Consider the following 25,236-nt stretch of genomic DNA (forward strand, 5'->3'; position numbering starts at 1 on the left):
GTATTCACAGTAACCCCTGCAACATCTCACAGGACCTCCACCGGAGGAACACTGCTCTGCCTCCTCCTTCTTCCTCTCGACCCCTCCTCCCTCCCAGCCCTCAGATGGCGTACCCCCAGACCCCCGGACCCCCGGCCCCCCTGAGCTCAGAGCTCTGGCCTGTCTGAGCCCCAATCAGAGGAGCAGGTGTAGACGAGAGTGGCCCCACAGTGAGGCACCATTACGTACAGACGCCCTCAATGTCAGTCCACGTATGCAGCCGCTGTGTAATCTGAGAAGGTCAGTGGAAAGTGGTTAGCCCGCTCATGGTTCTAAGAGGGCACGCCCCCAAGATGGCGGCTGTATGGTCCATGTGACGCACTGCCTTCCACCCTGGGCCTGTCAGAAGAATGCTGTTGATGACGTGGACCGTTCTTGTTGTTTCTAGTCTGTTATTTCTGGATTTTCCTGCTCGTATCGGTGGGTTTGCCTTCGAGTTATTGAACCCTTTGTGCCCAAATATTTCCAGCCATACAGAGAAGAGTTAACCTAAACTGGAACCTGTTTATCAGCTTTTAAATAAATGAATGAATGAGTAAAGAAGTTATTGTACGTGTGGAACGGGCTGAGTGTAATGAAAATAGCTCTAACTTTTTACAGAAGTATAACTAGTGTGATATGTTATGATATTAATTAAGAAAATAAAGAAGTGTTTGGCTATCTCGTATTGCTATTTTGTGGGTTTTCTAGCATGATGTAACACAGGTACATTTCTCCATATTATATAGATATATCATATACATTCACAGCTATCTCTCTGGGGAAGTTCCCAAGGCTACAATACCACTGAACAGCACTGAATCATCACTGAATCATCATCTGATGATTCAGTGCTGTTCATTTTTGCATATGCATCGGCAAGAAAATGCAAGAGTTGACCACATGAAACGAGCTGACAAGGCCATTCCCAGCACTCTTTGTACTCTTATGGCTGCGGTCGTCTTTCAAGGATGATGAAGTGATTACAATGCACATCATAACTTGCTTCAACCCTACATAACATGTTGTGCATCGATAGGAGATTAGGAACATTTCAAGGAAAACATACTGAGTATTTTTAAGAAGGAGTCCAATGCCATGGTTAGGGTTAGGGTTAGGGTTAGGGTTAGGGTTAGGCTGGGCTCGTTTTGTAACGTACTTTGGTAACTGTATCCCCATGACTCAGAAAGTGGACTCCAGGTCATTAATGATTCAAACCTTTGTAATTAACCCACAGAGCCACTGGCAGTACTGCGGAGTGCAACGGCAACAGCTCTTATCCGTTATGAACATGGATATACCTGTAAGTACCAACAGAAAACAGTCATTCGCACCATATGATGCGTACAAGTGTGTGATGACATAACTTGCAATTCAAGTCGATTTGTCTGAAGCATTTTTTGATTACTTTTCCCCCTCCCTACAGGAGGAAACTGTTCGTGTTGCAACGGTGAAAGTGGGTGTTGTGCTCATGCAATTCCCAGGTAAGTTTATCTCCTGTTAAATCTGTGAAACTTTGAGCCATTACCCCTCCGGGATTTCAGCTTTAATCTTTTATAATGTGCACCATTTCCCTTTGTTGTTAACAGACGCAGCTGGAAGCAGTTGTGTCATCAGAGAGGACGGCCGTACGGTGGACTACATGTTGGGGGGGAAAGAGGTACACCGGTCAGCCCAGCCCCTCCAATCAATCAACAGTCGTTTGTTCACTGAAAAGCTTCATGTTCAAATGTTTTTTTTGGACTTCTTTGAAATTAGGAATCGTCTTTTTCGTTTGATCAGGCTGTGACTCTGGAAACACTAGAGGTATGTATAATGCATGGCCAGCAATGATTTATACTTGACCACATGCTCCATATGAACAGCTCTAAAGAGTCTTCCTGACTGGTTGCTGCTGTACTGGAGGGGTTTCTCGCTGTTGTTCTGTTGTTCTGCAGCAAGTTGAGCCAGAGATCCTGCAGCCTCTTGCCGAGCTGGTCTCCTGCGGTTACACTGGAACGCTGCTGATTGGTGGAATCCACAGGACTGGCAAATCCGGCGTATCGATTGACGATGACATCATCAAATATGTAACAAACAAATGGTGCCAATTTATAAATATTCAAAAGGACTGAACAGACTCTAACTGAATTACTAATTAATATCATACTCCATCATAGGTTCTGAAGATGTTGTTCAGCCACATTTCAAAGGTGAAATCGACAACGTTCAATGCAGTATCCTTCGTTCAGGTGCGTCTCCCAGCAACACACCAGGTTACCATCCACTGCAGAGGGCTTTCAAACGTCTAACACTTTGTGGACAGTTCTATCCAGATGACAGCACTCTGGATCTCCTGAACCCTGAAAGACACGATCTAAACCCCTTTCATCACCCTGTCCTCGGATGGTAGGTCTGAAGGACGGTGATGTCGCACACACACACACCGATCGCAATACAACACCACCTTGATGCAACACACATTGTGGAGCGTGATGAGGATGTAAATGGGTCTCTTTGTCACCATCCGGTCGCTCTGTTCTTGTGCCGCTGCTTCTCTTGGTGTCAGCCTGGTGGACGGGGTGTGTGAGGTGACGGTGGGCTCGGCCGAGGAGGCGTACGCTCTGTACGAGACGGGCAGGAGGAGGCTGGCGGACACGGCCGCCCCCGTCTCCAGCAGGTCAGAGCACTCACTCCGTTATTATCACAGAGCCAGCCAAGCTCTGGGTTATCCAACCATGAATCTGTTCATTAACACAGACCCGGCGATGCTGTCTGGTATCCACAGACCCTGTAGACCCTACACAGATGCCCCAGTATAGGATGAACCCAGGGGCCACTCCTTATGGGTCAGCTAGTGTTATGAACCAGTGCACGGGAAGAAGACTAGACTAGTGAGTAGTAGTCTACCACTCAGCAGCAGACAGATAATTAGTGTGTTGAGTGGCGCTTGGGTTTGTCCTACGATGACAGCATTTAAAAAATGGTCTGCTGTCCTTCAGCTGATTTCTAAGAGAGCTTGATCACAGAGTAATGTTTGATGTGGATTCAGTAATCCACTGTCATTGTTCAGTGTAGTAGTGCACGTGGAATACGTTCAACACAGTGTGTGTGAGTCTTTGTGTCTATCTGTGTGTGTGTGTGTGTGTTTTTGTGTCTGTGTGTCTGTGTGTGTGTGTGTGTCTATCTGTGTGTCTGTTGCTGTGTGTCTATCTGTGTGTCTGTGTGTCTATCTGTGTGTGTTTGTGTATGTGTTGCTGTGTGTGTGGTTGTGTCTGTGTTGCTGTGTGTCTGTGTCTTTCTGTGTGTGTGTGTGTGTGTGTGTCTGTGTTGCTGTGTGTCTATATGTGTGTGTGTGTGTGTGTGTGTGTCTGTGTTGCTGTGTGTATGTGTGTCTGTGTGTGTGTCTGTGTGTCTATATGTGTGTGCGTGTGTGTCTGTGTGTCTATATGTGTGTGTCTGTGTGTGTGTGTGTGTCTGTGTGTCTATATGTGTGTGCGTGTGTGTCTGTGTGTCTATATGTGTGTGTCTGTGTGTGTGTGTGTGTGTGTCTGTGCAGGTGTAGCTTCCTGTTCTCGGTCCAATCGGAGCGCGAGCTGAGCCTGGAGGGGGCGGAGCCAGGGTTCTGCCGGGGCCGCCTGCAGCTGGTGGGCCTGGCAGGGGGAGCGAGCCGGACGGACCTCAGAGGGTGGGCCGGTCCCTCGGACCCCTGGGGGGCTGTCTCTAAATAACAAGTTGTTCATTGTTTACCTCGGCTAACCAACCACTGCTCCCATTAGAGTCAGCCCACTGGTAAAGACTGTGGAGCAGATGGAGCTTGGGACGCGAACCAGCAACCACCTCCTCCCCTTTCTCCTAACGGACGCCCTCAGAGAGAGCGGCATGACGTGCCTTCTGTATTGCATCCCTCCGCAAGGTCAGAGGTCAATGATCAGACAATCATATACTCTGAAGACCAACATGAGCACATACGTATCAACTTCTTTCTTTTTTTTCATACCTTTACTATGGCCACCAGCTCTTCTGGATACTGAGGTTCCTTCAGCCTTAGCTCTGGCCCAACGGGTGCAGGGTCTGGTAACCACGGCAACCTATGGCCACTGGTGTCCAAGGGTTACGGAGCAAGAGCTACGACTTCAGATGCAGGGGCTGAGGAAAACGATGATGTCACCAGAGGAACAAGATAGGGACAACGCCCTCAGGCTCGCAGAGCTCATCAAGATCCTGCAGGTTTGTTGTGATCGGGTGGATCTTATGAGTATTAGGACTCATCCTTGTACCTTTCCTGGTTTGACTTCACGACCCCAACAAGGCAATGTCTCCTCTCTGCCAGATGGTGAAGGATCAGTCATGGGAGAAGAGGCTGGAAATGTCTGAGAAGTTAAAGAACAAAATCAAGGTGTTTGTCCGAGAGTTATTGTGGTTACTCTGTGTTTGCTACCACAACACTACTAGCATATTGACTCACTGAGTGGCTTATGGCGGCAGGAATGGAAATCTGCAACAAACAAACGGCGCCCATCTGGTGATCGCGGTGCAGATTACCAAGAGACCACGGAACAAATTAAATATCTACAGGACCAGTTGAGGCAGGAAATGAAGGCACATACCACAGGTAGCATGCTACGAAGATCTGATTAAAGTAGGGCTATGGAGACTGGATGATATGACTAGTATGTGTTGTTCTTCCTCGCAGAGGGCAAAGGGAGCGTGGAACAAGTGCAGGAGAGGGTGACTCGTATCCAACAGCTGAGAGAATCCCTCGACGATGAGATGAAGAAGAGCGGATCCGCATCCGTGGAAAAAATGGATTCCTCTCAACCGGTGCATAACAGAGTCAAACATCAAATCAATATTTCAATATAATATTGATTTACTCTACACACAAAATGTATTATCCAACACAAAGCTCTTGTTTTGTTTGACCAACGCTGTTTTGTATTTCGGTATAGATACTGTTTCCCACCCTTGTCTTTTGAAGACTTTTGTTTGGCCAACTTCCCTGAATGTTTCAGCTGGAGTACGGCCGTGCACTGGAACGACGGAGACAAACCCAGGAGGACCATGAAGAATTAATCCAGGAGGAGCTGGAGAAGATGGAAGAAGAACTGAAGCAGGAAAAGGTACGGGCAGCATGAACAGCATGATCCATCATGCTGGTATCTTTACTCCAGAGGATTCCACACCGCAGGGAAATCGCTCCACAAATATATCAGACGTTGATAGCTTAGAGAGAGGATAGCAACATCTCTACTACAACTCTTATGGCCAAATCGTACTTCTGTGTCGAATTATCACTGCAGGTTTCTATGCTGGTGCTGGCATTTATGGTTCTGAGTGACTGAATGTCTGGACTCGCCCTGTGGGGAACCGGCCAGCACCCCATCACCCATTTCAAATGTTTTGCCCTTTATGTATGTATGGATGGATGGATGGATGGATGGATGGATGGATGGATGGATGGATGGATGGATGGATGGCAATTATGCCACCCATTGCACTTCTGGTCATCCCTGGAAGGAGGGATCCCCAGTCTGAAGGAGGGACCCCCACTCTGAAGGAGGGATCCCCCCCCACTCTGAAGGAGGGATCCCCCCCCACTCTGAAGGAGGGATCCCCCCCCCACTCTGAAGGAGGGATCCCCACCCCCCACTCTGAAGGAGGGACCCCCACTCTGAAGGAGGGACTGGTCCCCCCTCCCTCCAGGCTGACCCCTGGTCTCCCCCCCCCCTCCCTCCAGGCTGACCCTGGTCCCCCCCCCCTCCCTCCAGGCTGACGGCGTCCAGCGGGAGCTGCTGGTGGTGGCGGGCGAGAGGCGGGTCCTCACGCTGCAGCTCGAGGCCCTGCGCGCTGGGGCCCGGCAGGCTGAGGTTGACCTGGAGGACCTGCACAGCCGTCACCTGGAGGACATGCAGCGCTTCAGAGAGGAGAGCCTCCAGGTGGGACGGGGCGGGGCAGAGCCGTTCATCTACAGGATATCAACACATTCATCCAAGTGAAGTTACACTTACATTCCCGGGCCGGATGGTGTAGTGGTAGGGTGTTTGACTCCGGGGGCAAAGGTTCTGGGTTTGATCCCTAATGTATGCAGACTGCCTGTAGCCCCCACCCCCCCCCCCCCCCCCCCCGCTCCTTCACCCCATATGTCTGGATCAGTCTGACACTTTGCACAGTACAACTACTGCTCAATGACTAAACACTTCTCCCATGAATGAATCATTTCTAGCTTGTTTTCATCTTGGAGTCCCACCCACCATCTGCTACTTCCTGTCCAGGTGTTTCAGGTGTTCCACCAGGTGAGCGAGGAGCAGAAGTGGACCATGAAGGAGAGGTACCAGTCCCTCCTGGTGGAGGCTGTCCAGGACGCAGTCTACCTCTCTGCTCAGAACCAGCAGCTCAAAGAGGAGAACCAGACGCACCGCGTGGGTGAGCTGGAGGGCCTCTGAGAACAGGCCGGGGCTGGTTTAGGACCGGTCTGTCCTGTTGGTTATGTTGTGGAGGACTTGAAGCACTGCTTCAGAGCCGACCTGACATCTACGCTGCCCTCATGGGTGTTGTTTTGTTCCCTAGCTCTAGGTGAACTGAAGGATTCCCTGGCAACAAGAGGTGACCCAATGGCTGAGTTTGCATCTCCATCATAATAAAGAATTAGATAAAAGCGCAAAATATTTTTATTGAGTCATTGATAGGTTACAATTACATTTTCCGTAACAAATTGCACTGCATGTTCGACAACTTGGCAAAGGAGACAAAATAGTGAAAAGGCAAAACTTTTAGATATTGGCAGCTGATCATTGCTTTACCTCTTGTGAGGCAATGACTGCAATTATTATAATAACCAAGCCTAGACGTACGACATACATAAAATAGGATATTTATTATGGGTGTTTAATTTTAGTAGAATCAAGTCTACCGCAATGATCAGCTCAACCAGGATGTTCAAAGTTTGCTGAAACCCAACAACAAAACCAACATTTCAGAGGCACAAAAAAAGAAACACACGATCACACACCAATTTGAATCTTAACAGAGTAAAGCAAGGAAAAATGAAACCGAGCCTTATGCCATAGGGGGACTTCATGAAGCTAACCCACTATTTGTAATACAAGTAAGCCGCAAAGGCTGTCATGGTAACAGGTAGGAGAAACAGAGGAGTGACCTCAAGCCCCAAGAAGGCCCACGACAGCAGCGCGTTGACCAGCATGGAGCTGGAGATGACAAACAGTCTGGTGATCCCACTGCCGTGCTTCAGCACCACGGACATCAGCAGGCCGTTGGCTGCCTGGCCCGCGATGATGACCCACACAGCCCCCGAGTAGCCCTCCAGAAAGCCCTTCTCCCCCGTATCACTGGAGAGATAGGTAACCCCATTGATAGCCACACCAAACGCATACAAATAAAGGTTCTGCAGGCTGAGGGGCAGCTGCTGGCTCTTCAGCACCCTCTCTGTGTAGACGGCGGCCAGCCCGGAGACAAAGCAGTACAGCAGCATAAGGAAAAGGCCCCAGGCAGTGATGTGAAGCCTGGTACTCGAGTCGGCCGCAGCCTGCTCGAGGTCCCCTGAAAGCAGGCTGCTGTAGCTGTGGCACACCCCGGCTCCCATGAGAAGGCCCAGGGCCGACCACTGGACGGGACGGAGCCGCCTGCCCAGGCAGAAGGAGTACAGCAAGGCGGTGGAGGCGATCTTCAGGTTGCTGAGGACCTGGTACGAGCTCGGGTCCATGTAGGCTTGCATGAGAACCACCAGGTTGTTGTTGAGCGCGTAGAGCAGGGCGGGGACGGCGTAGGGAGCCACCAGCCCCGAGGCAGGGGGCGTCGCCAGGGCCGCCGCGCCCCCGTTCAGGAGCAGCGCGACCAGGGCGACCAGGAGCTTGGCCCCCTCCATCAGGACGACGCAGGACGAGGGGCTGAAGGGGACCCGGCCGTCCTCCTTGGTGAGGGCGATGAGCGGCGCGTGGGAGCCGTAGATGAGGGTCATCAGCGTGAGGAGGACCCCCCACTGGAGCCTCCACCTCCAGGGGGGGGTCCGGGGCCCCACATCGGGCATTGCAATCATCCTCAGTACAGTACTACTGCCAGCAGATGAAGGCTCAAGTTAATATTTGAGGGCGTTGATCCGTGTACCTCGAATAGAGCTATACATTGTAACCACTATAACATCACAAATATAATATACTTTGATTCTTTGAATAAACCTTTTGTGCGTTTTATCTATATTTGAAGTCAAGGGCTTCAATGACCTTTAAAAGGTTGCAATACTAAAGCAAGGAAAGAAATCCTGAGTTCCAAGCTTTGGTGTCTTTAAAACGTTTAACGCGCATATAAATAATGAGATGATCACGACAGAAAAGAACACAGACAAAAAGTAAGGTCATTTGCTTTGATTCCCAGATTCAGTAACATAATATCCATTTCCCAGTTTAACCAGTAGCGTTGGAATTCTATTTTCTGTCCCACGAGTCACTGGAAAGCCAGCTGCAGCTGGGACCAATCCCGTGCCCCGATCTCACAGTCGGACAGCTGTCAATCCTGTCTACTTGGGTCCTTTCTTCAGATTGTTTAAATAGTCTTTGACAGTCTGCTCAATGTTTGGCACTTGATAGCTCTGTGCTGCGAAAATGCCAGTCATGGTTCCCAGCACTACTCCCAAGATAGCCGAGGACCGTAGCTTGGCCACCACGTAACCCGCCAGAAAGCCCTTCAGGAAGGGGGAACCCAGCAGAGAGCCGCCCTGGAACACACACAACACAACATAGCATTAAGCCTCATCTATTGAATATGTTGTCAATGCAATACACAGTAATACACACAAAATGCCTTTTTTGGGATGTATTACTTCAGGTCAGTGGATCTCGCATGAGCCCAAGAGTATTATGAAATAGGACTGACCTGAGGACTAAAGAGTAGAATGATATAGTACTGACTTAAGGAATAAAGACCTAAATGAAATAGGACTGACTTGAGGACTAAAGAGCATAATGAAACGAACTTACCTGAGGGATCCCTACGGACACCTCGTCCTCCACACGCCTCTGGATCTCCTCCAGCTGGTTCTTCAGGTGGTTCAGATCCTTTAACTGGGACAGAGGGTCCTGAAATAAATTGGGCAGAAATGTATTTACCACCGAATGATGATTTCCGGTTCTTCATAAAGCACCGAGGCCATCTGTCTGCAAGGGTTATAGTGTTGTTGAACTCAATTTGCTTTGACATTTAGAACAGATCCATTATTCTTAATGATGGTGCCATATGTGTTAGGCATTGCACACAAAACCTAACTTTTAACTCAACATGATCGCAAACTTTGCTCACCTTGTCACCCGCCATTTTGCTCACGGTGATGATATCTTGGCTCGACTATATATCCTGGAATGGACTATGTTGTGATCGACTACCTTTGCCTGACAGAGAAAAGACCTAAAACGTTCAATGATATCTAAAGTAACTCGATGCTATGTTGTATTATGAGTACATAAAAAAAAATACAATTCCCTTCCGGAAGAGTTAGCCGAATGGTGTAGGCTTCCCCGAGGTAAACACAATAACTTCCGTCCATTCAAATAGTTTCACGTAGGCGGAGAGAGTATCCTGAATTGTACCGTTATTTAAGTCTACCGCAAAGCAACTTCCGGTCCCTTACTTCCTATGAGCCTTACAGTTAAGAATCCCCGGATCGTGAAGAATAAGAATATTACAATAACCACCGCAACAAATGATAATGAAAATAAATATGGATTTTGTTTCTTTAGGTATAACTTGGCTAAGCTTTATCTGTAACAGAAACGGATATCCTTCGATCAAAAGTCCCACCCTCTCTTTCTTCACTGAACCCATGTAACTGAATGTCCCGCCCTCTCTCTCGCCAATAACGCACATTTGAGGCATCCCCACCGAGGCGTTCTGTCGTGATTCGGGAACTATATTACTTTTCACGTGTCAAAAACGTCCGCTGCCATTGGTGTTGCTCTGGTTTATTTCAATTCCTGGTTGGTTGAAGGCCATAGCAACAAAGCGCCATGTTTCCCTCAAGGGGAGGATAAACTAAGCTAATTTACTGGGTACTTATGAATCAAATGTTCGCGATTTAACGGCGATTATAGATGCATCGTAATAACGCATGTGGTCGATGCAATGCAACACCGCCGTGGTGGCGATCGCATGTTGTTGAGGGCCGTTTGCAAATCGTTGGGTAAACAGAGGTAAGGCTGCAATAAGAAGACTCCTCATTGGATAATAATCGAGCATGAGTGAGTATAAAAGCTCACCAACACGCCAAAATTTGACTAACAAGGAAGGACTTAAAAGTTTTGATAGGTTGATGCACCTGCAGCTTTCTGCACAGCCTTTAAACACATTGCATGTCTTTATAAAATGGACTTAAAATGCATAAGAAATCCCAATGCAAATGTGATACCTGCTCTGTGTTTGATTATTGAATTAATTGTATTGTTTGCATTACTTAAAAGTACGATATGTAACCTGAACCAAACACGCCAAAATAAAACGATGCACATCTTCTAAAGCGGACCTGCAGGTCGAGGAGGACATGGACGCCTCGGAGACGGTGCAGTTGTATGAGGATGTGAACACGGAGGTGGTGGAAAGCTGTTACACTCTGCAGGAAGTTGCATCCCCTAAAAAGAGAAAAAGTAAAGCACAGGAAGACATTCATGATAAACCCAAGAAGCCAAGGTAGTCTCCCACTCTCCCCCCTGACAGTCTTTACTATTACCCTATATAACAATATACTTTTATATTTGTATTGTGCCTTTAAAGGCTTTCAGTGCAACTTTATGTAAACATTCAATGAAAAATAAACATTCAATTTCTAGTCTTTTTTTACACGTAGTAAGTTTCAATAACTCCATACCATTACATATCGACATTCAAGGAGCAAAGATGAGACGTCGTTGTGTGGTGAGAACTGATAGAAAATCGTAAACAACAACAATCGCCGGTGGGGAGAAGCCATTTTTCCATTGACTGGAAGCCTGCTTTATTTATTGTAGGTTACAAAAAATAAAGAAAATGGCAGCATTGTTGTTGTTGTTTCTATCAGTTCTCACCACACAACGACGTCTCATCTTTGCTGCTTGAATGTCGGTATGTAATGGTATGGAGTTATTGAAACTTACTACGTGTAAAAAAGACTAGAAATTGAATGTTTATTTTTAAGCCTCGAAAGTTGCACTGGGTGCCTTTAAAAATATTCAGACACTTTACAGCAAGGCAAAAATACATTCTAAAATTGAATTATGGATACCATTATGAATGAATATCTGGCAGCAGAATGCGGCAGACACCAAATTAATACGTAATGATTGAAAAAAGGTGAACAACCCACTTGATGATTCCTGTTGTTTTCCTCCTTCTCCTCTGCATCCAGGTCTGCCTACCTGCTCTACTACTTTGACTTCCACCAGGTGATCCAGCTGGAGAGCCCCAACCTGCCCCAGTCGGAGATTAACAAGCGCATCAGCGAGAGCTGGAAGAGGCTGAATGTGGCGGAGAAGGGCTACTACCTGGAGAAGGCCAAGCTGGAGAGAGACGGCGTGGACACAGTGAGTTAGGGCCAGGCGCCGCAAAGCGCTTCACCTTCAGCAGGAACCTATGTTTCTGGTCTGGTGACAGTGGCAGTAGCTAGGGAGGTAGAGCGGATTGACTTGTAACCGTTAGGTTGCTGGTTGGATCCCCGGCTCCTCCTAGCCTCTGAGTTGGGAGGTGTCCCTGAGCGAGACGCCTCACCCTGACTGCTCCCGACGCGCTGGCTGTCACCCTGCGTGGTCGACTCCACCATCGGTGTGTGAATGTGGAAATGAATGGTTGTAAGTTGCTTTGGATAAAAGCAAAATCCCCTAAATGTAAATGTATTGGTGGTCAATGGTTGGTAAATAGTATTTTCAGAAATGGCAAGACCATCCTGCATGGTTTCAAACCCTCGTATTTGCAGCGTGTTGTAACAGTGAAACTACTACTGCGATTGTTACTCCACCCTTGCATGTTTGTTCATCTCCCCCAGTCCTCGGTCACCTCCACCCAGGACCTCTCTGGATTCCGCAAGATCCTCCCCAGGGCCAACTACGTCCTCATGTCCAAAGAATCCCCCTCTGGTCCCCAGGCAGTGGGGGGGTCCCTCCCCCCAGAACCTGCCCCCCTGGAGTCTCTGGAGCCCCCGGTCCCCGAGGGGACGTCCTCCGTACCCCTTCCCCCAGACCCCCAGTACCCCGCCCTGGCCCTGGACAGCGAGCAGTGCATCGCCATCGGGGCGCTGGCGGAGGAGGCGGCCTCCATGACTGAAACCACCGCGGCCCTCCAGGGGATCCTCCCCCCGTCCGCCTCCTGCCCGGCCCCGGAGCCCCTGGAGTCCCGGGCCGCCCCCTCCCCGTGTCCGGACAGCTGTGGGGTGCTGCTGGACGCAGGCGCCCCCACCAACCCCGCCGTCAGCGTCTATAGCGTCGTGAACTCCAAACCGGGGGATTCTGTGGGCGGGGCTGAGATGCAGCCGATGAGGCAGGACATAGCGCAGGTGGTCTCCATCTTACCTGCCCAGGTGAGACCGGACATTTGTCTGTTCAGCCTCAAGTCTGTTGTTGACACTTTTAAGTAGAGTAATTGCCTTCCGCTTACTCCCAAATTCCCCATCTGGGATAAATGAACGACCTCTTATCGTAGCTGCCTTATTACTAACGTTCAGTGGGTGAGATGTCTCTCCCATAAGGAGCAATGTCCGCCATGTCCTGATGTCATCACACTCACTGGGAAGCCTGTGGCCCTGGAGGCCGAGCGGGTGGGCTGCTAACCGGAAGGTTGCTAGGTCGGTCCCCGGCTCGAGGTGTTGAGGTGTCCCTGCGCGAGGCCACTCACCCTCCCACTGATCCCAACGAGCCGGCGGCCACCTCGCCGTGGTGGGCTCCGCCTGCTCGTGTGCCTTTACCATTTAGTCCCTCTGTCTCCAGAACCGGGTGGAGCCCAAGTCTGCGGCCGCTGTCAACTCCGTCAGCCACGTGATGATGGTGTCCGTGGGCGCCGGGCTCAACCCTAACACAAAGCCTTCGTATAAAATGGTAACATCTACATCACATCGACTCCAATATTACATTGTGCTCACAGGTGTAGAAGTTTCTATCGGTGGTGCTGAACTGAAGGTTTGCTGTCTCTGTGCAGGCGGTGAAGACCTATACCAGGAGGGGGCGTGGCCGGTGCCTGGCGCCTGGCTGTGCCTTCGTCTACGTGACCCGCCACAAACCGCCCTTCTGCCCAGAGTGTGGCAACCATCTAGGGGGCAAATGGGTACCTGCTGTACGTCTATATTAATATCCATCCATAAACACTTTGCTCGAATCAAATGGAAACATGAATCAGCATCTCCTTCTAATAATGTACACGTTTTATTAATCCGTTTGCATCCATTTCCCTTTGTGGTGAACAGGCTAAGAAAACCGCGAAGCAATCGAAGCAATTCAACCAGAAAGCTGAGATCAGCTCTAGTGACGGCTGTCAACCCACGCTGTCTGCTGACGAGGGGCACTCGACCAGCGGCCCTGAGGACACGAAGCACGGCCGGACCGAAGGCCAGAGGAAGCAGGGCCTCAGCCAGCAGCCTGCGGCCGTGAAGGGAGAACCACTAGAGGGCAGCAGCACCAAAGCACCTCCGCGAGCACGGTTAGCGTTTCCTCCTCTGTAGTGCCTTGTACGCTGCTTACTATTACTTTGTAGTTGGCCTCCATCTTATTTTTGCAACACTTGATAATGTATGGAAACTTGACTCTGCTTCTTAGTCCAAATTCAGCAATTCATCTAATTCGAATGCTCACATTTCTCGGTTTTGATTAAAATTTAGAAGGCCGAACTGTCTATTATTGTTTGGTCAAAGCATTTGCTTTGGATGGCCTATCAGTTGGAGTTACAGATTTTAAAGGATTTATCAGTGACCTTTAAACGTATCCTTTTTTGTCTTCTTGTCAATGAGTAGACAATTGAAACCAACTGCCAAAGGCATTACGGTCAAAGGTCACGATAAAAGTCACATGACCATAAAGAAGAGACCAGTCAGGCCCATCCTGCCAGCCTACTGCACCAGTGGTGAGCCCTGCCACAACATAACTCAACCCAGTGTACCTAACCCTCCGCAGAAAAGTCCATTAAACCCATGTTCCATCTGCCCTAGTTATTCCGTCTGTAGGCCGCGCTGTGCTCCAGTTCATAACAGTTCCTCCGGACAAGGGAAGAGTCACCTGCAACAACCCCAAATCTGTCCCCACAGGTACTGTATCTCTGTTAATGCTTTTGTACTTTGATACATATCACACGGGTCCTACACAGCTTAGAAACCACTGGCGAGAGTGCAGAGTAGCCATAGCAACCTGGGACGGTTAGCAATGTTTATTTGTTGTTATTTGAGGTTGGGCCAACCGTCACAGTCACAGTAAGGATTAATCAATACTTTGGTAGCGGCACGACTTCAAAAGTCTCTGTCCTCAAATAACTCTGCATCCCCTGTTCTTGCCAGTCCCCGGTCAGAGCATGTCCGGTCTCAAACCCAGTACCCTGAAGCAGCTTGGCCACATCGTCCCGGCAACAGCTTCTGGAGCCCCGGTGCAGGTAGGCCCTCCAGGACCCCTGAACACACGGTACACCCGAGACAGCCATCGCACCCCTCTCCTCCGGCTGACCCCCTCCCTGCCTCTGCCCCCCCAGAGCCCCGCCGCGCCCCGCCCAGGGAGCCAGTACGTCGCCTCGCTGGACTCCAACATCCTGTCGGTCGTGCCCTTCAAGCAGAACTCCGTCTCCAGCTTCGTCAGTACCACTCTCATCATCATCATGGAACACCTTAACCCGGTCCCATTAGGGCTCCTTTGAACAGGCTTTATAGGAGGGGATCTTTGATGAGATCACTGCTTAGATCCACCGTGGCTGCTGGGGTCCACCCCCAGCTGAATGGATCTGGGTTTGAACGCAGCCAAGCGGACCCTACAACCCACCGATATAGTGTTTCCTCATGGATTATTTGTACCCTCCTACACTACACCAGTCCCATTGGGTGAGGGCGTCTGCTGAAGAACGTGACGTAGACCTGTGCTTTGCGTTCGATTCCCTCCCCAGGACCTGGGTCTGTCGACGGCGCGGGGGCGCGGCCGCTGTAAGAACCCCGCCTGCGACTACGTGTACAAGAACCGGCACAAGCCGGCCGACTGCCCCACGTGTGGGTGGGAGCTGACCCGCAAGAGCAACAAGGGGGCCAAGGTAGGAGGGCCTCTCCGAGGGGGCCAAGGTAGGAGGGTTAGGGTTAGGGGCCAAGGTAGGAGGGCCAATCCGAGGGGGCCAAGGTAGGAGGGTTAGGGTTAGGGTTAGGGGCCAAGGTAGGAGGGTTAGGGTTAGGGTTAGGGGCCAAGGTAGGAGGGTTAGGGTTAGGGGCCAAGGTAGGGGGGCCTCTCCGAGGGGGCCAAGGTAGGGGGGCCTCTCCGAGGGGGCCGAGGTAGGAGGGTTAGGGTTAGGGGCCAAGGTAGGAGGGTTAGGGTTAGGGTTAGGGGCCAAGGTAGGAGTGTTAGGGTTAGGGTTAGGGGCCAAGGTAGGAGTGTTAGGGTTAGGGTTAGGGGCCAAGGTAGGAGGGTTAGGGTTAGGGTTAGGGGCCAAGGTAGGAGGGTTAGGGTTAGGGTTAGGGGCCAAGGTAGGAGTGTTAGGGTTAGGGTTAGGGGCCAAGGTAGGAGTGTTAGGGTTAGGGTTAGGGGCCAAGGTAGGAGGGTTAGGGTTAGGGTTAGGGGCCAAGGTAGGAGGGTTAGGGTTAGGGTTAGGGGCCAAGGTAGGAGTGTTAGGGTTAGGGGCCAAGGTAGGAGGGTTAGGGGCCAAGGTAGGAGGGTTAGGGTTAGGGGCCAAGGTAGGAGGGCCAATCCGAGGGGGCCAAGGTAGGAGGGTTAGGGTTAGGGTTAGGGGCCAAGGTAGGAGGGTTAGGGTTAGGGTTAGGGGCCAAGGTAGGAGGGTTAGGGTTAGGGTTAGGGGCCAAGGTAGGAGTGTTAGGGTTAGGGTTAGGGGCCAAGGTAGGAGGGTTAGGGTTAGGGGCCAAGGTAGGGGGGCCTCTCCGAGGGGGCCAAGGTAGGGGGGCCTCTCCGAGGGGGCCAAGGTAGGGGGGTTAGGGTTAGGGGCCAAGGTAGGGGGGCCTCTCCGAGGGGGCCAAGGTAGGGGGGTTAGGGTTAGGGGCCAAGGTAGGAGGGCCTCTCCAAGGGGGCCAAGGTAGGAGGGTTAGGGTTAAGGTTAGGGGCCAAAGTAGGGGGGCCTCTCCAAGGGGGCCATGGTAGGGGGGCCTCTCCAAGGGGGCCAAGGTAGGAGGGTTAGGGTTAGGGGCCAAGGTAGGAGGGCCTCTCAAAGGGGGCCGAGGTAGGGGGGCCCCTCTGGAGGCTCTGACGGGTGGCTCCTGACAGCCCCAGGAGGTTTACTGGGGCTGGGTGGAGGATTACCATCCTTATCAGCTTCTCTTTTTTTATTGCTGCAATTTGTACCCCGGGGTCACATGGCATGAACTCCCTTCTATATTCCCTTCTGTATTCAAAAATCTTATTTTCACCATACATTTTAGCCTTTGATTAAATTATAAAAAAAAGTTTCTCCCTTTTCTAAGGCTCCAGTTTCTCCAGCTCCCAGTTAATTAAACCGCTGCCTCAGGACATGTTGTTTCAGACATCTTCTGAATTCTTGCGTGAGAGGTCGGGCTGTGCAAGATAACATCTGTAGTTGTCATACATTTCCAAGTTGATTTACTGTGAGGGCTGAAACATTTAGCATATTGTCAATGTGGGAGCAGCTGCAAATGTAATCCAATTTTTCCATAAAAAAGGAAGCATCCAGAAATCCCCTTTTTTTAAATATACATATATATTTAATGTTATTTAATTAAGTGCTCAATCAGCCAGGATTGAGGTATTTTTGCTTTTGCATATTTATAAAAAAAAAAAGTATGGTCTCTATTCATGCCTTTATGGACAGGAGAGTGCAGGGAGACACGGAAGTGGATTACAAGACACTAACTTACTTATTGTAAGTCACTGGATAAAGCAGCTGCTGAAGGCCTTAATGTAAAGGGTTAGGGTAAGGGACCACCCTAACCCTAACCCTTAATGTAAAGGGTTAGGGTTAGGGTTAGGGACCACCCTAACCCTAACCCTTAATGTAAAGGGTTAGGGTTAGGGTTAGGGACAACCCTAACCCTAACCCTTAATGTAAAGGGTTAGGGTTAGGGTTAGGGACCACCCTAACCCTAACCCTTAATGTAAAGGGTTAGGGTTAGGGACCACCCTAAACCTAACCCTTAATGTAAAGGGTTAGGGTTAGGGTTAGGGACAACCCTAACCCCCCCCTAGCGCCCCGTCCTGAAGGCTCTGTCCCCCCCCCCCCTAGCGCCCCGTCCTGAAGGCTCTGTCGCCCCCCCCCCTAGCACCCCGTCCTGAAGGCTCTGTCCCCCCCCCCCCCCTAGCGCCCCGTCCTGAAGGCTCTGTCGCCCCCCCCCCCCTAGCGCCCCGTCCTGAAGGCTCTGTCCCCCCCCCCCCCTAGCGCCCCGTCCTGAAGGCTCTGTCCCCCCCCCCCTAGCGCCCCACCCTGAAGGCTCTGTCGCCCCCCCCCCCTAGCGCCCCGTCCTGAAGGCTCTGTCGCCCCCCCCCCCCTAGCGCCCCGTCCTGAAGGCTCTGTCCCCCCCCCCCCCTAGCGCCCCGTCCTGAAGGCTCTGTCCGTCCGTCCCCCTAGCGCCCCACCCTGAAGGCTCTGTCCCCCCCCCCCCTAGCGCCCCGTCCTGAAGGCTCTGTCCCCCCCCCCCCTAGCGCCCCGTCCTGAAGGCTCTGTCCCCCCCCCCCCCCTAGCGCCCCACCCTGAAGGCTCTGTCCCCCCCCCCCCCTAGCGCCCCGTCCTGAAGGCTCTGTCCCCCCCCCCCCTAGCGCCCCCCCCCTGAAGGCTCTGTCCCCCCCCCCCCCTAGCGCCCCCCCCTGAAGGCTCTGTCCCCCCCCCCCTAGCGCCCCGTCCTGAAGGCTCTGTCCCCCCCCCCCCCTAGCGCCCCACCCTGAAGGCTCTGTCCCCCCCCCCCCTAGCGCCCTGTCCTGAAGGCTCTGTCCCCCCCCCCCCCCCTAGTGCCCCACCCTGAAGGCTCTGTCCCCCCCCCCCCCTAGCGCCCCACCCTGAAGGCTCTGTCCCCCTCCCCCCCCCCTAGCGCCCCGTCCTGAAGGCTCTGTCCCCCCACTAGCGCCCCACCCTGAAGGCTCTGTCCCCCCCCAGGCCGCCCCGCTGCTGGACCCCTACCGGCCCCTCAGCCCCGCCCAGAGGGAGCTCCAGCGCCGCTCCACTCTGCTGCTGCTCCGCCGCGCCCTGCAGATCCCCGAGGGCGAGGCGGAGCTCCAGGACGTGCTGGCCCTCATCCAGGACCTCAACGGGGCCACGGTGGAGCTGCCCCCGTCGGGGCAGCAGGGCGGGGGCCGGGGCGACCCGGGGGAGGGGGCCGTCCCGCCGCGATCCGGCTGGCCGCGCTACTTCGAGTCGGCCGCCGCCCACTGCGGTCTCTGTCAGTACCCGCTCTTCAAGGGGGGCCAGAGGTGAGCGTCACGCTGGGGGGGGGGCACCTCGTTGGCCGCCTTGTTTCCTAGCAGCTTGGTCGGCTGCAGGTCAGGAGGTCGAGCAGGCCGTCTTCTTCCACCGCCTTACACCCTTTGACTGACCAGCTCTTGGGGGGGGGGGGGGGGGGGGGGGGGGCTTACTCGGGTTTCTGCGGTTCTGCTAAGGACCACGTCTAAGGTCATTGTGTGTGTGTGTGTGTGTGTGTGTGTGTGTGTGTGTGTGTGTGTGTGTGTGTGTGTGTGCAGCACCGTGGCAGGACAGGAGGACTGCTGGCTGCTCACCGGGACGTTGATCCAGACGGCGTCTCTGCAGCTGAAAGTCTGTCTGAACACGCAGTGTCTGGCGCTGCACAGCTTCACGGACATCCACCAAGGTACCGTCCATAGTACTACCATAGTACTACCATTGTACTACCATAGTACTGACACTATGAACCCAGGTACGGGTCCATAGTACTACCATAGTACTACCATAGAACAGACACTATGAACCCAGGTACAGGTCCATAGCTACCTTCTGATCCCTGGTACTGGTCCATAGTACCTACCTTCTGAACCCTGGTACTGGTCCATAGTACCTACCTTCTGATCCCTGGTACTGGTCCATAGCTACCTTCTGATCCCTGGTACTGGTCCATAGCTACCTTCTGATCCCTGGTACTGGTCCATAGCTACCTTCTGATCCCTGGTACTGGTCCATAGTACCTACCTTCTGATCCCTGGTACTGGTCCATAGTACCTACCTTCTGATCCCTGGTACTGGTCCATAGCTACCTTCTGATCCCTGGTACTGGTCCATAGCTACCTTCTGATCCCTGGTACTGGTCCATAGTACCTACCTTCTGATCCCTGGTACTGGTCCATAGTACCAACCTTCTGATCCCTGGTACTGGTCCATAGTACCTACCTTCTGATCCCTGGTACAGGTCCATAGCTACCTTCTGATCCCTGGTACTGGTCCATAGCTACCTTCTGAACCCTGGTACTGGTCCATAGCTACCTTCTGAACCCTGGTACTGGTCCATAGCTACCTTCTGAACCCTGGTACTGGTCCATAGCTACCTTCTGATCCCTGGTACTGGTCCATAGCTACCTTTTGAACCCCATCCACCCCGTTAAATCCACCTCTTAAAGCGTCTCCCTCTTATGTGATTGACGCAACAGGAAACAAGGCGTAACTCCGCCCCTTTCAGATTTTGGTTTCCTGCCGAGCCTCTGTACCGTCCCCGCCCCCCCCAGATGTGCTGCTATAACATAGTATGCATGCTGATTCCGAGATAATTAAGTATCTATACATCTAGCAGGCCACATTGAGACCTGTTTATGATTACACTTTGGTAATACAATAAATGTGTTTCAACCTCTTCACTATCTGAGTGAAACTAAAGTTTGGGATGTCACCAATCGACATGTTTCATCTTGAGCGTGCGTTTTGTGTCCTCTGACGACAGGTTTGTTCAACATCGGCAACACGCTGCTGGTGAGTCTGGATCTGTTCCTGAAGATGAGGGATGAGATCCACCTGGGTCAGCACCCGTCAGACGCTGCTGCCACCGTCCTGGACCACATCCACCGTCACCCTGGTAACGGCCGGGAGCTCCGCTCTCAGACCCCTGTCTGGGACCTTTCCCCTCCTTCCCATCTTCTACTGGATCTCTACCGGGGCGGGACTTCTTCTGATCCCCCGTCTTCTAGTCTAAATGAATTATGTAAACTGACATGCCGCTAAAATTATCCAATGTGAGGTTTGAAACTCCAATGATCCTGAGTTGGAGTGTTTAGAATGGAATTTAGAATTATTTGGCAAATCGTGATATATATGGATATTGTGGAGAATTCCTCATAATTATTAGTTAAAATAAGTGTTAGCACATCTAATCTCCCTCATTCTACCCCCTTGTTCCGTACATGAATGCAACGTAGGTTTCCATCCTCTCCCTTTCGCCCCATTTATTTGCCCATTGGTTTGGTGTGACCTCAGTCCTGATACCGTCCTCCTGGCCCTCTGTCTCTTCCTCAGTCCTGATACCGTCCTCCTGGCTCTCTGTCTCTTCCTCTGTCCTGATACCGTCCTCCTGGCTCTCTGTCTCTTCCTCAGTCATGATACCGTCCTCCTGGCTCTCAGTCCTGATACCGTCCTCCTGGCTCTCTGTCTCTTCCTCAGTCCTGATACCGTCCTCCTGGCCCTCTGTCTCTTCCTCAGTCCTGATACCGTCCTCCTGGCCCTCTGTCTCTTCCTCTGTCCTGATACCGTCCTCCTGGCTCTCTGTCTCTTCCTCAGTCCTGATACCGTCCTCCTGGCTCTCTGTCTCTTCCTCTGTCCTGATACCGTCCTCCTGGCTCTCTGTCTCTTCCTCTGTCCTGATACCGTCCTCCTGTCTCTCTGTCTCTTCCTCTGTCCTGATACCGTCCTCCTGGCTCTCTGTCTCTTCCTCAGTCCTGATACCGTCCTCCTGTCTCTCTGTCTCTTCCTCTGTCCTGATACCGTCCTCCTGGCTCTCTGTCTCTTCCTCTGTCCTGATACCGTCCTCCTGGCTCTCTGTCTCTTCCTCTGTCCTGATACCGTCCTCCTGGCTCTCTGTCTCTTCCTCTGTCCTGATACCGTCCTCCTGGCTCTCTGTCTCTTCCTCTGTCCTGATACCGTCCTCCTGGCTCTCTGTCTCTTCCTCTGTCCTGATACCGTCCTCCTGGCTCTCTGTCTCTTCCTCTGTCCTGATACCGTCCTCCTGGCTCTCTGTCTCTTCCTCAGTCCTGATACCGTCCTCCTGGCTCTCTGTCTCTTCCTCTGTCCTGATACCGTCCTCCTGGCTCTCTGTCTCTTCCTCAGTCCTGATACCGTCCTCCTGGCTCTCTGTCTCTTCCTCTGTCCTGACACCGTCCTCCTGTCTCTCTGTCTCTTCCTCTGTCCTGATACCGTCCTCCTGGCTCTCTGTCTCTTCCTCTGTCCTGATACCGTCCTCCTGGCTCTCTGTCTCTTCCTCTGTCCTGATACCGTCCTCCTGTCTCTCTGTCTCTTCCTCTGTCCTGATACCGTCCTCCTGGCTCTCTTTCTCTTCCTCTGTCTCTGATACCGTCCTCCTGTCTCTCTGTCTCTTCCTCTGTCTCTGACGCCGTCCTTCCACCTGTCCTGATGGGGTTAACCCGTCCTCCTGTCTCTGATGCCGTCCTCCCGTCTCTCCATCCTCCCCAGTCCACGCCCTGGTCCCGGAGGAGGCGTCCCGGGTGCAGGCCCTGCTGCTGAGTGGCTACTGGGCCTTCGAGAGCCTGACGGTCCGGGACTACAACGACATGATCTGCGGGGTGTGTGGCGTGGCCCCCAAGGTGGAGGTGGCCCAGCGCTTCCCCCACAACGTCCTGGAGCTCCACAACGTGCAGGTAGCAGGCCGGACCCCCGGAGACCCCCACCTGCCCACTCCGGACCTCTCCACCTTTTACAGTCTCAGGTCAAATAGGATAACAAGAAAGTAATGACAATGACCAGAGATCATATTTTTAGGGAGTTATTTAGAAGCGGTGACCATTTACATTTATGGCATTTAGCAGACGCTTTTATCCAAAGCGACTTACACCGGTTCATACACACATTCAGCCACAGACGGCGGAGTCAAACCCACAGGGCGACAGCCAGCTGGTCTGGAGCAGTCAGGGTGGGGCGTCGCACTCAGGGACACCTCCACACTCAGCTAGGAGGAGCCGGGGATCCAACCAGCAACCGGTTACAAGGAGACCCGCTCTGCCTCCTGCCCTAACCCTAACCCTAAACCACACCCAGACACTGGCAGAGGACCTTTTCAGGTTAGGGTTAGGGGTTAGGGTTAGGGTTAGGGTTAGGGTTAGGGTAACCCTAACCCTAAACCACACCCAGACACTGGCAGAAGACCATTTCAGGTTCACAGAGCCTTTGGTTTTCTCTCTTCTTCTCTCTTTAATTCAAGTACTGTTTTAATGTGCCGGGACGTACAACACACAATAAGTGTGTACATTAAGTGCCAGGACGTATGCCATAAGTGTGTACATTAAGTGCCAGGGTGTACCATAAGCCTGTGATCCCCGCCCTCAGTTCACGTGGCCGGAGACCCCCAGTCCGGACGAGGTCCACGTGGACGACTTCTGGCTGACCATGGAGAGCGAGGCCATCGAGCAGGCGGCCTTCCCCTCGGACATCCCCGTCACGCAGGTGGACGCCTCCATCGTGGCCCCCTTCATCCCTCCGCTGATGCGGAGCCCGGCCGTCATCAACACGGAGAAGGACAAGGTCCCCTCCGACACGGCGCCCCCCGCAGGTAGGGAGGGCTGTAACACGCACACAGCGCCCCCCGCAGGTAGGGAGGGCTGTAACACGCACACAGCTCCCCTCAGGTAGGGAGGGCTGTAACACGCACGGCGCCCCCTCAGGTAGGGATGGCTGTAACACGCACACGGCGCCCCCTCAGGTAGGGAGGGCTGTAACACGCACACAGCGCCCCCTCAGGTAGGGAGGGCTGTAACACGCACACAGCGCCCCCCGCAGGTAGGGAGGGCTGTAACACGCACGGCGCCCCCTCAGGTAGGGAGGGCTGTAACACGCACACGGCGCCCCCTCAGGTAGGGATGGCTGTAACACGCACACGGCGCCCCCTCAGGTAGGGAGGGCTGTAACACGCACACAGCGCCCCCCTCAGGTAGGGAGGGCTGTAACACGCACGGCGCCCCCGCAGGTAGGGAGGGCTGTAACACGCACACAGCGCCCCACTCAGGTAGGGAGGGCTGTAACACGCACACAGCGCCCCCCGCAGGTAGGGAGGGCTGTAACACGCACGGCGCCCCCGCAGGTAGGGAGGGCTGTAACACGCACACAGCGCCCCACTCAGGTAGGGAGGGCTGTAACACGCACGGCGCCCCCTCAGGTAGGGAGGGCTGTAACACGCACACAGCGCCCCCCGCAGGTAGGGAGGGCTGTAACACGCACGGCGCCCCCTCAGGTAGGGAGGGCTGTAACACGCACACAGCGCCCCCCTCAGGTAGGTAGGGCTGTAACACGCACACGTCGCCCCCGCAGGTAGGGAGGGCTGTAACACGCACACAGCGCCCCCCGCAGGTAGGGAGGGCTGTAACATGCACACGTCGCCCCCTCAGGTAGGGAGGGCTGTAACACGCACACAGCGCCCCCCGCAGGTAGGGAGGGCTGTAACACGCACACAGCGCCCCCCGCAGGTAGGGAGGGCTGTAACACGCACACGGCGCCCCCTCAGGTAGGGAGGGCTGTAACACGCACACAGCGCCCCCCGCAGGTAGGGAGGGCTGTAACACGCACACAGCGCCCCCCGCAGGTAGGGAGGGCTGTAACACGCACACGGCGCCCCCTCAGGTAGGGAGGGCTGTAACACGCACGCCCCCCCTCAGGTAGGGAGGGCTGTAACACGCACACGGCGCCCCCTCAGGTAGGGAGGGCTGTAACACGCACGCCCCCCCTCAGGTAGGGAGGGCATTTGATCAGCAGTCGGGAAGCGTCTCCACATTGTAGTTCTTATCTCTAAGCCACAGACGGCTTCTGTCTGACTGCTGCTTGCTTTCCCTCTCTGACTCTGACGCGTCCGGTCGACATGTCGGGTCAACAGGGCCGTGGTGAGAGTCATGTTATTGTCATGTAATTCATTGTATGTCGTATTTTGTTCTAGTACTTAGTTATGTAGCATCTTATCCTAGCTGTCTGTATACGGGAGTGGGTTAACCTAGTGATTGTTGGTGCTTGGTTCTATGAACATCGTTACTGTACCCACAGAGAAGTATTGTTTCACTCTCTTCTGACAAATGTTCCCTTTAGATAACAGCTTGTGGTGAAGGTAGATGGTGGGGGTGTTGAGCTGTGCTGCTCTCTCCAGGGGGGGGCTGGTTGGGGGTGTTCTGAGGCTGTGCTGCTCTCTCCAGGGGGGGGCTGGTTGGGGGTGTTCTGAGGCTGTGCTGCTCTCTCCAGGGGGGGGCTGGTTGGGGGTGTTCTGAGGCTGTGCTGCTCTCTCCAGGGGGGGGCTGGTTGGGGGTGTTCTGAGGCTGTGCTGCTCTCTCCAGGGGGGGGCTGGTTGGGGGTGTCGAGCTGTGCTGCTCTCTCCAGGGGGGGGCTGGTTGGGGGTGTTCTGAGGCTGTGCTGCTCTCTCCAAGGGGGGGCTGGTTGGGGGTGTTGAGCTGTGCTGCTCTCTCCAGGGGGGGGCTGGTTGGGGGTGTTCTGAGGCTGTGCTGCTCTCTCCAGGGGGGGGCTGGTTGGGGGTGTTCTGAGGCTGTGCTGCTCTCTCCAGGGGGGGGCTGGTTGGGGGTGTTGAGCTGTGCTGCTCTCTCCAGGGGGGGGCTGGTTGGGGGTGTTGAGCTGTGCTGCTCTCTCCAGGGGGGGGCTGGTTGGGGGTGTTCTGAGGCTGTGCTGCTCTCTCCAGGGGGGGGCTGGTTGGGGGTGTTCTGAGGCTGTGCTGCTCTCTCCAGGGGGCGCGGCGAGGCTGGTTCGGCTGATCCACGAGGGCCAGCTGAGGCTGGACGCGCTGGAGGATCACCCGGAGGAGGAGCTCCAGGCCATGCTGCGCTGCTGCGGAGAGAGCCCCCCCGCCCAGGCCACCAGGGTGGGTGTTGGCACATCCTTCAGTCCTCTGGTTTCATTCTGCTGATCCTGAAGAACAAACTGGGGGTTTAT

The 25,236-nt window shown here is 53.3% G+C and overlaps 4 protein-coding genes across 4 annotated transcripts in view; 2 read left to right on the forward strand and 2 right to left on the reverse strand.

Annotated features, from left to right (window-relative positions):
• The first annotated feature begins 403 nt into the window (after nucleotides 1–403).
• On the forward strand, nucleotides 404–6,834 carry si:dkey-201i24.3 (kinesin-like protein KIF15). Its single transcript, XM_056600533.1, has 19 exons — nucleotides 404–459; nucleotides 1,256–1,321; nucleotides 1,445–1,502; nucleotides 1,608–1,678; nucleotides 1,777–1,824; nucleotides 1,956–2,087; nucleotides 2,178–2,249; nucleotides 2,324–2,406; nucleotides 2,567–2,677; nucleotides 3,557–3,685; nucleotides 3,777–3,913; nucleotides 4,016–4,227; nucleotides 4,331–4,396; nucleotides 4,486–4,612; nucleotides 4,694–4,821; nucleotides 5,013–5,120; nucleotides 5,769–5,936; nucleotides 6,273–6,423; nucleotides 6,568–6,834. The coding sequence occupies exons 2-19, from the start codon at nucleotides 1,304–1,306 to the stop codon at nucleotides 6,636–6,638; spliced, it is 1,890 nt and encodes a 629-aa protein (XP_056456508.1). The 5' UTR covers nucleotides 404–459; nucleotides 1,256–1,303; the 3' UTR covers nucleotides 6,639–6,834.
• Nucleotides 6,635–8,053, reverse strand: slc35a4 (solute carrier family 35 member A4). Its single transcript, XM_056600534.1, has one exon. The coding sequence runs from the start codon at nucleotides 8,051–8,053 to the stop codon at nucleotides 7,091–7,093; it is 963 nt and encodes a 320-aa protein (XP_056456509.1). The 3' UTR covers nucleotides 6,635–7,090.
• On the reverse strand, nucleotides 7,964–9,821 carry LOC130390533 (SLC35A4 upstream open reading frame protein). Its single transcript, XM_056600535.1, has 3 exons — nucleotides 9,310–9,821; nucleotides 8,991–9,089; nucleotides 7,964–8,728 (listed from the first exon to the last, which is right to left on the reverse strand). Exons 1-3 carry the CDS (start codon nucleotides 9,322–9,324, stop codon nucleotides 8,531–8,533), a joined length of 312 nt encoding a protein of 103 aa, XP_056456510.1. The 5' UTR covers nucleotides 9,325–9,821; the 3' UTR covers nucleotides 7,964–8,530.
• Nucleotides 9,822–10,250: 429 nt separating this feature from the next.
• hmgxb3 (HMG box domain containing 3) overlaps nucleotides 10,251–25,236 on the forward strand; it is a 17,736-nt gene continuing 2,750 nt past the window's right edge. Inside the window, exons 1-17 of the mRNA XM_056600157.1 lie at nucleotides 10,251–10,689; nucleotides 11,384–11,558; nucleotides 12,017–12,547; nucleotides 12,954–13,061; nucleotides 13,162–13,296; nucleotides 13,427–13,659; nucleotides 13,970–14,079; nucleotides 14,165–14,260; nucleotides 14,507–14,598; nucleotides 14,695–14,793; nucleotides 15,100–15,240; nucleotides 18,250–18,563; nucleotides 18,831–18,958; nucleotides 20,036–20,167; nucleotides 21,775–21,959; nucleotides 22,645–22,867; nucleotides 25,032–25,165. Of these exons, the coding sequence (XP_056456132.1) occupies nucleotides 10,544–10,689; nucleotides 11,384–11,558; nucleotides 12,017–12,547; nucleotides 12,954–13,061; nucleotides 13,162–13,296; nucleotides 13,427–13,659; nucleotides 13,970–14,079; nucleotides 14,165–14,260; nucleotides 14,507–14,598; nucleotides 14,695–14,793; nucleotides 15,100–15,240; nucleotides 18,250–18,563; nucleotides 18,831–18,958; nucleotides 20,036–20,167; nucleotides 21,775–21,959; nucleotides 22,645–22,867; nucleotides 25,032–25,165 (2,982 nt within the window). The 5' untranslated portion in view covers nucleotides 10,251–10,543. The remainder of the gene's footprint in view (nucleotides 10,690–11,383; nucleotides 11,559–12,016; nucleotides 12,548–12,953; nucleotides 13,062–13,161; nucleotides 13,297–13,426; nucleotides 13,660–13,969; nucleotides 14,080–14,164; nucleotides 14,261–14,506; nucleotides 14,599–14,694; nucleotides 14,794–15,099; nucleotides 15,241–18,249; nucleotides 18,564–18,830; nucleotides 18,959–20,035; nucleotides 20,168–21,774; nucleotides 21,960–22,644; nucleotides 22,868–25,031; nucleotides 25,166–25,236) is intronic.

The sequence above is a fragment of the Gadus chalcogrammus genome, chromosome 10, assembly GCF_026213295.1.
Source record: "Gadus chalcogrammus isolate NIFS_2021 chromosome 10, NIFS_Gcha_1.0, whole genome shotgun sequence".
Lineage (NCBI taxonomy): Eukaryota > Metazoa > Chordata > Actinopteri > Gadiformes > Gadidae > Gadus > Gadus chalcogrammus.

What these genes read in the sequence shown, in the direction of transcription:
- si:dkey-201i24.3 (XM_056600533.1), top strand. An exon ending in TGACTCTGGAAACACTAGAG is followed by an intron (nt 1,825 to 1,955) that starts GTATGTATAATG and finishes GTTGTTCTGCAG; the next exon opens with CAAGTTGAGCCAGAGATCCT. An exon ending in AATGAAGGCACATACCACAG is followed by an intron (nt 4,613 to 4,693) that starts GTAGCATGCTAC and finishes TCTTCCTCGCAG; the next exon opens with AGGGCAAAGGGAGCGTGGAA.
- slc35a4 (XM_056600534.1), bottom strand. Translation starts at nt 8,053, where the DNA reads ATGATTGCAATGCCCGATGTGGGGCCCCGGACCCCCCCCTGGAGGTGG.
- LOC130390533 (XM_056600535.1), bottom strand. An exon ending in TGTCCGTAGGGATCCCTCAG is followed by an intron (nt 8,729 to 8,990) that starts GTAAGTTCGTTT and finishes TGTGTGTTCCAG; the next exon opens with GGCGGCTCTCTGCTGGGTTC.